Here is a 10,787-nt window from a genome sequence, read left to right as displayed (position 1 = left end):
ACACAATTATATATCTGTCCAATGTCAATACTCGCTCTGTTCCAAAATGCTAGCATCAGTTACTTTACAATACAATTCACTGTACGTAAGCTCGTCTTTGCTTTCATCCATTCCTGCCTGCCCATTCGTCATTCCTTATTTTGGAGCATATGTTTAGATAACGAAAACAAATGGCAAAATGATAATATACAAAGAAATTAAAGCTTATTCAAATTACGTTTGTGATTATTGTCCAGATTGAGAGTGAATAGTATAAATAAAAATAATAATAAAACAGTTCCGACCTACCGGATTCGAACCAGTGACCTAAGGATGGCTATTAGGCTTTTATACCAACTACAGTCCTCCGCTCTACCAACTGAGCTAAGGTCGGAAGATGCAATATTTCTGTTCAAATTTAATTTAAATATAAATATATTTTAAACACGTGTTATGGTATGCATGCATGTATGATGCATTTGATTTGATGATAGGATATATTCGGTTGTTCTTATTGTAACATTTTATGTTATTTTACAATCAAGTATTATTGTCATTTTTTATACTAAAACTTCTACTAATATTTTTTTTCCCTACTTTTAAAAATTTCTCCTCTAAACTATTGGTGGAAAATATGTGTAAATTAAGTCGTAATTTCTCTTTAAACCACAAAATTAGTTACATTCCTTAATTTATGTGTCAATTTCTAAAATGAAGTACCTTTTCAGGCATATTGTAATTTGTAAACATGTTTTCTATTAATAAGGCATCAAAAGGAAATCAAATTAATAAGTTAAAATAACGTCAAAAAAAAATTAATAAGTTAAAATGATAGCAAAGGAAATCAAATTAATAAGTTAAAATGATAGCAGATAAATAAATATGTTGTACCCTTCTAAAAAAATGTTGTATTTGAAATACGTGATTATTAATAATTTAAGATTGCCACATAATTATTCAAATCCACAATTAAAATGACACATTTGCAAAATTAAGTTTTGAATTGGATTAGGAGAAAAAATCCTAAAACTTGTGAAATTGAAGGATTATTTCCGAATTCTATACCAGCACTGGATGGATGCAGTCATGCCCTCCGAATTCAGATATGCTGCCGTTTCCGGCATACTGATGCTGCAGAGGTTCTATGCCATTAATAGCATGTCTCACTACATATAGATAATGTTGTTTGATAGGTTCTATTTGTCTATCAAAGAATAGAAGGAGAACGAGTTGTGAGGTAACTTATATGCAAGCCATACATTATAAAGCCAAGCCATAAAACATCAGTCAAAGGACACATGACACAACTTAAAGCCTTTGGATAGTATTACAAAATACAGTATTAATAAAAAGCTCCACCAATCTATTGTCCTTTTGAGGATACTAGGAGCCGTGTAAGTGGATAATTGATACAAGAGTTTCATCAAGATCACAGTGACGAAACAAACAAAATTTTAAAAAGAAAAAAAAAAAACTGAGTATAAAACAATACTAGTTGCTGCTCTGAACCAACATTTACAGAGTAATTTACAAACATAAATGGAAATGCTACGTTGAAGGCTAAAACAAAATGCAAAAAAAACAGCTGGCAAAACCATTAGATTGACTGTACACGTAACTTGTTAGCAACATGGAGCAAATGACTAATGTTTGTAGAAGGATAACTTTGCAGCAACTTGAGATTAGAAGTGAAATCACCCGCCAGGAGACGCCTACGAACGAGAATTAGCATTGCACAGCATACCCGGAGAAGTGTCTCCTACACAGTACTAAGAGTTAGTTTCCAGTTTTTCTATTTCCACTAAAAGAATTACAAGTAAATTAAAAACATGATCCCATGCTCTTCTCAATACACAATTTGAGATAAAAATGAATCTATTGTAGGGAAGGAAAGGTCACAAAAAGCACATGACTTGTGACTTGTAAGTTGTAATATACCCTTGCACAATTAAGGGCAACACAAAACAAAAAGAAGCCTTTATTTTAGTTCTACAAAAATAAAACCATCCAACACCACGAGTCCACGACTAATCAACTCTTTTACATATGATCCATCCTATAACATTCAGGGTATATATTTCTTCAAGGGATAAATAGGATAAACATTATAAAGTAAAGTAGGGAGTGAATCTCTGTTAATGAACAAATCAACAATTCAGAATTTTATCCGGTAAAAGGCGTGTGAAGAAATAAAATTGTATTCATTGCTGAAGGACAAAATGGAGCGTTGTGTTGAGTAATTTGTTTCATTAATCAATCAACTACTGAATAAGCTAAAAATGTTGTGATGCATTTAACCCCTCGTTGATCACCATTGCTTCGACACATCTTTAATCCTCATAGAGCGAAGGCGGAAAAAAAAGATGATTTTTTTGGGATACTTATCTGAGATTTTGGTGACGTGTCGAGTGTTGGACACCGACGGGTGTTGGGAAGAGGCACACCTAATCCTACAGGTGTCCATGCTTCATAACCTAGGAGGGTTCTACGAGGTTGGTTCTTTATTTGTCTCCTTAAGATATGTTTGCTTTTTGTATGTTCCTTTGGTTTTGTGATTTCTATTGGATGATACCTTGTCCTTTACTAATATACAAGTACAGTAATTATTCCCCAGTTTATAAGAGCCAAGTCCTTTGCTTCATATTTTCCATCTAAAAGTAACTTAACAACTTCAAATCATCTCTTATACTGCCAACTAATTCTAAGATCATCTAAGTCACTCAAAATTACTCTTAAGATACAATCAAGATATTATAAGATATTTTTCAGATAACCTTAAAACCAAATACAATACAAGGTAGAAAGGAATAAATTTGTACCTGTGGACCATCAGGATCACTGACAAGGGTGTCCCAAATACGAAGGCTATCAGCAAAATCAAATTCCTGAGTCAAGAGGAGAGTAATCCACCTAAATGCATAAAATTGGGGGTTGACCTGATATTTAGAAACAGAAATGTGAGAATTTTTTAATCTAACTTTCCTTCTACTACACAGCAACATAAGTTATTTCTGTCTCTGATTAGTTTTACTTCAGTAACAATATTACTCGGTTTTTCAATTCAAATTCTGGTGTCTATCACTAGGCAGGCAGTATCAAGAAGATATACAAACAGAAACGGAGATGAAGATTGCGGAGAACGGAAAATCCCTCCCATTTGTTCAAGAGATATTTAATCCAAAAAAAAGAACAAGAAGAACTCCTCCTCCCTATTCATTTCTACCCCATTTCACAATTAATTGTCTAGTGCAGCCTACTGAATAACTATCTGTGGTTCTAACATTTGTAACTTTCATTGTCTACCAACAGAAACAAACTTTCTAGTCAATTTCATATTTATATTTATTAAGATCGGATATAAAAGTAAACACAAATTTAACAAAACATAGGACAGCTTCACAGGACAAAGTCCACATTGATCATGTGCCAACCAAATTGAGTTCATCGTAAACTTTCTCAGGATAAATTCTCCCTTTAAATGCTTCTCTTTTCTCAAAATATTAAAATGGTTATGCTATATTTAAAATTGTGTCTTACTTTGGTTGTGACCTCAAGATGACGCCATAGTTCTTCATCATGTTCTTTCAAAAGCTGAGACAATCTTGTTATAGTTGAACGAATTCCAACAATACTATTGTCAAGTTGTTGACAAAAATTATCTCGGAATCCACTCAATAGTTCAACAAAACAAAAGAATGTGTCGGCTTCAGAAAAGGCCTGCGTATAATAATTGGCAACAGTTGAGCAAAATAAAAATCATGAAACATGAGTAATGTGAATCTATATTACTCAACACTAGGGGTGGCAAAAAAATCCGTGTCCGCGGGTATCTGTGGATAAAATCTGTCATGGGCACGGAGCGGGTAGCTAAACGGGTATCCGCGGGTATAATAAACTAGTATTTAACTTCCGTTACTTTATGGGCACGGATACGGATTTGATGATACCCGTGCCCGCGGGTATCCGTACCCGTTAATAAATTAAGTAATTTACTAAAATATCTATGTGTATAAGAGTTTGGTGTCTCAAAAAAACCCTAGTTTACTCATGTCTCAAACGCTAAGATTTTGGATGAATTTATCCTTTTATTTTATTTCAAGAATTTGTATGGATTATGTGAGAATCATGAATTTTGTATGCTTTATGGTATGGTGAATTTGCATGAGATTATGTAAGATGAATTTCTTTGGATTATGAAATTAGAATGGAACATGTTATGTATGGATGTTTAAAAGTTAAAAGTTTGTAGGTAATTAAAAAAATATTTTTCTTTTGTACAAAAAATTAATTAAAAAATCCATGGGTACCCGCGAATATCCGTGGGTATCTAAATACCCGTGGATTACCTGTATAGAGATGCCTGCACGGGTATGGGGACGGGCACGGGTACCAAATTTATCCAACGGGGCGGGGACGGATATCATACTACCCGTACCCATGGATACCCATCGACATCCCTACTCAACACTGTTATCCGAGAAACCTATTTTGTAAACAAAAAGCCCGTCAATATTCCGGTGGACATATTAATCATTTCACATATTTTCATTTTCTTATGTGCACATGAGAAAGCTGAATTTTAAATTTGGCAATATTTATTGTCCTAATTCTCTTGGAAAGCAATAATACATTTTCAAACTTATAGAGAAAAAAGGGTGAGGGACAGCTTGCAAGGATATATACTCACTGCATTTTCCTCGTCGGGATCATTTTTGAACACGTAGAATAAAGGAGCCAATACTTCATTCATCCCTTGAACGTATCTAATACCTGGGTTCAACTTTGCAAAAATAATTAATATGTTCTTTAAAGCCTCCTGAAAATGCCCCCAAAAGAAGAAAATCAAATCAAAAGATAAGGCTTTGGTTACTAAGTTTGCATGAGTTTCAAAGGAACCAAAGGAACAACCTGATTAGATTTTGCTAATTGAGAATCGCCACAGAAGAAGTGCATATCTGGATGAGTACGCTTTACATCACGGTCAATCTGCTCTATGATATCGGTATCCTAAAACGCACAGTGTAACAGTTACCATCACAATAGCCCTTCACTCCCCAGAGTACAGCACATTATATATGAGATACATTCATTTAGTTTGTGATACAAAAAAGAGCATTAACCTCTTTGTTAACGATTAAAATTAAAATTAAAATGCCAATAACAGCTAGATCATCAGCGGCATGTGGCAGCATGTTTGCTAAATATAATTACCTCAAAGCCTACTGTTAATGTACAAACAAAATAAGTCATGACCTAGTAATTACGGGTACGGTACCGCTACCGGGAACGAAATGTGGCACTTTAAAAAAAAAAATCAAGGAACGGGTAAGTTGATAAAATACATGAGAGCTAAATTGTTCAATTCACAACATAAACATAAAAATAAAAGTTCGAAAAGTAAAAAATTGTGTATCGTTAAGACAAATAGATGAGAAATTCACAAATTTCACTCGCAACAAAATACTGAGAAAAATGAAGTACCGGACAGGTACGGTATGCGTACCAGTCATGACATGAAGAGCACACATAGATATACTATAACTATTTAGAAACTTTCCTCACAACAGATAACACAGTAATTATGATAAAACAATGGTACAAAGCAGCATAAACACATTCACGCAAAAGGGAAGTTCGAGTAGCTTTCTAATGTCTTATAGAGAAAAGTCTGCATATTACCTGGAAAAACTGATTCCATATGCTGGTCTTGCCAAGACTCAAAGGATGTTCCCCATGAGTGATTTGTGATCTAGAAAGCATGCCCCTTGTCTCACATTTGACATCGTCAGCATCATAACTAGCAGAGTTGAACATCCTCCTCGTGATTTCTGACTAACTAGCCACAAAAACATTCAGATGGGAGCTAAGCAGACAAAAAATAGATATAAATTAGTCTGAATAACAGTAACCAAACCAACTAACTTACAGGATTGATGAGAATGTCTTGTTTAAAACGTTTGTATTGAGACCTCTTCTTTGCTAATTCAGAGGACCAAAGGGACCGATCGGGTGGAAGATACCCTAACAAAAGCTGCAAAAGTTACACGAATAAGGCCTATTTTGATAAATAACTGTGAGACTGGCACTTATTTGGAACTCCGGATTATTAGGGGCCCATTCCCCTGGTAACCAGCTTATGGAAACGAGCTTATGACATGTCCATAAGTTGTTTTCAGGTTATTTCCATAAGCTCTCCAGGAAAGCTAATAAAAACAATTTAACTTGATATTATCTTTTGTTATAGAATCAGTTTATTTGTAAACATAGTGTTAATTGAATTCGAAAGAAAAATGAAAAGGTAAAGGTACCTTCCAGATAGTAGAACGTAAACCAGGAGAATCAGGTATTCCTTGAGATGCGATTTTTCTCAATTCACGCATATCTATAACCTTCCTAGATAACTATTAGTAAACGAAGAGTTAGCAATATTAATATAATTGAATTGAGAATAATAACTATAAGCATTTGGATTTGAGAGTGAAAGGTACCTCTGCTAACAATTGGGACTGGGACTGAGCCAGACGGGAGATGGACATGTCATCGGTGGAGGAAGTAGAAGCGGAGGAGGAAGAAGAAGAGGGGGGTGAAGTAGTAATGGCATTGTGAATTGAGGGAGGATCTTCTACGACGGTGACAGGCGGTGGAGAAGGAGGTTCCGATGGGTAAGAAGTGGCGGAGAAGCGATTTTGTTCGGTGGGGGAAGACCACATAGGACTGTTGAGCCAATCGGGAACACGTTTCTTCGCCATCAATGGTTTACGATTTTCTAGGGTTTCTTTATTTTGATTCTGTTGCGAGCGAGCGAGATTCAATTTGTTGAAAAAGGTTCAAGAGAGTAATCAAAAAGAGTAGATTTTAGAAATGAAAAGGGGCTGCTAGATGTTTGCTTTGCTGCTAATTGAGTGGGCCACTGTACACATGGCCTGTGCAAATGCAACCACAACAACACTGATTCTTCTAACTTGAATGAATTCCAATTCCAACACTAATTCTAAGTTCTAACCTATTTTTTTCCATATTTCTTTTTATTATTAATTTGATAAATAGACAGTGGAGTTTGAATTATTATTACACTGAGTTATTAGTACTGGTGAAAACTTCTTATTTTTTGTTTGCTTGGGTGCAAAGAGAGAATAAGAAATTCAAGCATACATATAAATGAAATGAAAAGGAGAAAATAAAATAGTATGGAAAAATTGGAGCAAATTTATCAACTTATTTGTTTAAATGAAAAAGTGATAAATAGATAAATCTACTATTTCGTACGAATTTTTCCTATCTATTCATTTATCCTCTTAAAAGAAGATAAATTAATTATGTACATCCTTCCTTCCTATTTTCTTTTAACGAAATTGGCTCATTCCCTCTTCATTCAACACCGTTTCCTATATTTTCAACTCTTATAGTTCCTTAAACTCGACTTATATAAATTTAGTTTCAAAAGAAAAAGTAAATCATAGGCAAAACTTAATTTTTAAACTTGAGAAATGAAAATTACTTGATTCAAAGGTTTGTTAAATAATAAATAAAAATGCTACCATAATGTTGGCTCATTAGTTGTGTCATGTTAAACTAAACTATTCAGCCTTCACTAAAACAGCAGTGCTTGGAAGCAGAGTCGGGTTCAATGGTCTGTTTATCACTAGCTTGGAAGAAAAAAGCAATGCAAGTTTGGTCAGTGACCGTTCTTTTTCCTAAGAGATGTGCAAGGTCCAAGAGCTCCATAGATTTTGACATCATTATTTCAACGGTTGCATCAAAATTCATCTTCAAACAAGTGTCTTCGACATTTCCTAAATTGATCGGATTCAACCAGAACCATAAATCCACCTGAGCGCTCAATGGGTTCTCCAAGCTCAGAAGAGAGAAAGCAAACAAATCAAGAACAACAGACGCATCTGCAGCCTCTTAGCAATTTGCTTGTATAAACTGCAAGATGTCCATTGCATATATATATGTCATTGTGGGTTCTCATTGATTGCCAGAAATCAGAGTCCAAAACCAGTCCAGGTCCAGAAGCGAAGACCATGATTCTAGAGCCAGTATTCACAAAACAACACTCTAAGAGTCCAAGGGCTGCTGAAAATGCAACTCCCGTGGACCGGTTTCTGGACTTGAAGTTATACGTAGAATGAATATCTTCAATTGCAACAGTGATCCCTGCTTTGGAACAGGCTGTGTTTGTCCAGGTGGTGTAGTGTAGTGTACTCAAAAAATATGCAATAGAACCACATTTATTAGAGAGAGACATTGAAAGTGGTTCCGATGCTCTTAGATCAATCTTTAAACTTTCTAAATAAAGAGAGAAAAATGTTAACAAATCCTTTTTTTAAAGTTTAAAGTGAAAAATTTATTTTGAAAATTGTGCATTCAAGATATTGAAACATTAAAAAGTTTTTTTACATTAAATTTATAAATTATTTCTATTTTTGAATTTTTAACAAATGTTCTAAAGACACTTGTTAGTATAACGCGTAAAAATTTTATTTATTGGTATTACTAACCGGTGCCCTAATAACAATGGTTAAAGAATCCAAAAATAGATATTTTATGTTGAAAATGTAAGATGTTACATTTGATCAGGTAATGATAATACTAGTTTTTATTAAAAACTTACATGTTTTAATTGTTTAACCAATGTCTATAGCGCATTAGTTAGCATTCTCCAAAATTTATTTATTCAAAAGTCAAATAATTTAATTTTTAATGTATTAAATACACATATTTTCATAAAAATTTAGCACCGTTTGTTTTAGATCCTTAAAGATTAAAGAGTGTCTTTAGGACTCTAGTTAGTATTTCTTTAAAGGTAATCTTTCTAACATCCATTAATACTGAATATATGACATTAATTAATTATTAAAATATAAATCTAATTCAATTCATTACTTATTTAATCATTGTTCAATAGCCTTACAATGGAGTTTTTTTTTTTTGAGAGGCCTACAATAAAGACTTTTTCACTTAGAGAATTTGAATTTATGATAAACACTTTGGTTACGTTTAGTTATTAAAATTGAAGTGCGGTGGATGATGTATGGCGATGAAAAATAAAAATTAGAGGGGAAATGTGCAGACTGACGTGCGGTGGGCGTGGGAATTGTTGCCTGATGATGAAAAAACAATACTTAAATATAGAAAGCAAAAATATATTTAACTTTGAAATTATATATCCTATTTTTTAATGTCCCTTTAGAATAATGCCTCTAAAGATCATCCTTAAAGTTTTTCGAATAAAAGAAAAGACCATCTTAAATCAAATAAAATTATAGTTTTGCACTAAATTAGAAGCCTTAGAAGTACTTTTTTTTTTTTCAATGGTGAAAAGAATTGATATTGAGTAAATGGATTATGTAAAATTAAGTATGTTAATAGTAAGTTGAAGGCAAAGTAATATGTATTTGAATACAATTATGTAAAGTGATACAAGAATCATTTTGATGACGAAATCAATTACTCTAAAACAATTAAACATATACAAGAAACATTTTGACCGGTGGTATTCACACCTCAAAAAAAAACAAATTACGTCATAGAATGACTAATATACCCTTTAACTAAAATAAAAATTTTAAATTAATTAAATTTACATTAACGTAAATTGAACATAAGTAAACTTAATTTACATTAACCTAAATTGAATATAAGTAAACTTAATTTACATTAACCTAGATTGAACGTAAATAAACTGAATTTACAAACTGAATTTACATTAACCTAGATTGAACGTAAGTAAACTTAATTTACATTAACCTAGATTGAACGTAAGTAAACTGAATTTACACTAACCTCTTATATACATACGTAAACTAAATTTACATTAACCTAAATTGAACATAAGTAAACTTAACTTACATTAACCTAGATTGAATGTAAGTAAACTGAATTTACACTAACCTAAATTGAACATACGTAAACTTGAATTTACATTAACCTACATACGTAAACTACAATAACCCCTTTTATATACATACACGTAAACTTAATTTACACTAACCTCTCACTTAAAATCAAATTGACAGGCATATCTCATACCAAAACAAACAATAAACAAATAGAAACTCATCGAAAATGAAATTCATGAAATTCACTAACCTTTATGAATATAGTACAGATCAATAACAAAGATGTTGATTCAGATATTGGTTGCACATCTATGGTGATTTGTGGATGAAAGAGGTACGGGTTCAGAATGATCATAAAAGATGGATTTTTAAAAATTTACATGAAGAGGACAATTTTGGTATTATTATAAAATTTTAAATAAATTTGGGTGTAACTTGTTTTTTTTTTTGGGTGTGACTAACACCAGTTTGATCATTTTAAAAATGAAATCAAACATACACAAAATAAAGATAGATATCACATTTTAAAATAGATTTTACATAAAGTTGAAAAACACCTTAATTTTATTTAGGAAAATGTTAACTTATGCCCTTAAAACACAAGTTAATAAACTAAATATAAAAATATTTTATTGGAAATTATGCATTCCATGTTTTAGAAATTTAAAATCTTATCTTTTTAAGACAATATTTATGTTTTAGGAGGGTATATTGGATAATGATTCTAAGGGATTTTAAAAGACTTTTTTATCATGAAAAAGTCTTGTGGTATTCAATCAAGACTCTTTCCAATTTAAAAAAAGTCTTGTGTTATTCAATCAAGATTCTTTGTCATTTAAAAAAATTCTTGTGGTATTCAATCAAGATTCTTAATCACTTAAAAAAAGTCTAGTGGTATTCAAAATCATTCAAATTTCGAAGGATTGTTTAATAAATCAGATTTTGATGGATTTTGTGGGATTT

The 10,787-nt window shown here is 32.4% G+C and overlaps 1 protein-coding gene and 1 non-coding gene across 2 annotated transcripts; both read right to left on the bottom strand.

Moving 5' to 3' along the window:
- Nucleotides 1-278: 278 nt before the first annotated feature.
- On the bottom strand, nt 279-373 carry TRNAY-GUA (transfer RNA tyrosine (anticodon GUA)). Its single transcript has 2 exons — nt 337-373; nt 279-314 (listed from the first exon to the last, which is right to left on the bottom strand). It is a non-coding gene; the product is annotated as a tRNA-Tyr (tRNA).
- An 889-nt stretch (nt 374-1,262) lies between these two features.
- On the bottom strand, nt 1,263-6,960 carry LOC11436303 (TBC1 domain family member 13). Its single transcript, XM_003601592.4, has 9 exons — nt 6,468-6,960; nt 6,288-6,380; nt 5,906-6,010; nt 5,659-5,811; nt 4,888-4,986; nt 4,667-4,795; nt 3,517-3,696; nt 2,799-2,915; nt 1,263-1,738 (listed from the first exon to the last, which is right to left on the bottom strand). Exons 1-9 carry the CDS (start codon nt 6,726-6,728, stop codon nt 1,577-1,579), a joined length of 1,299 nt encoding a protein of 432 aa, XP_003601640.1. The 5' UTR covers nt 6,729-6,960; the 3' UTR covers nt 1,263-1,576.
- Between the last annotated feature and the right edge of the window lie 3,827 nt (nt 6,961-10,787).

This window comes from Medicago truncatula, chromosome 3, assembly GCF_003473485.1.
Source record: "Medicago truncatula cultivar Jemalong A17 chromosome 3, MtrunA17r5.0-ANR, whole genome shotgun sequence".
Classification (NCBI taxonomy): Eukaryota; Viridiplantae; Streptophyta; class Magnoliopsida; order Fabales; family Fabaceae; genus Medicago; species Medicago truncatula.
This window is presented reverse-complemented; position numbering and strand designations above follow the sequence as displayed.

What these genes read in the sequence shown, in the direction of transcription:
- LOC11436303 (XM_003601592.4), bottom strand. Translation starts at nt 6,728, where the DNA reads ATGGCGAAGAAACGTGTTCCCGATTGGCTCAACAGTCCTATGTGGTCT. An exon ending in AAGACATTCTCATCAATCCT is followed by an intron (nt 5,812 to 5,905) that starts GTAAGTTAGTTG and finishes GTGGCTAGTTAG; the next exon opens with TCAGAAATCACGAGGAGGAT. An exon ending in ATCTTGAGGTCACAACCAAA is followed by an intron (nt 2,916 to 3,516) that starts GTAAGACACAAT and finishes TCTAAATATCAG; the next exon opens with GTCAACCCCCAATTTTATGC.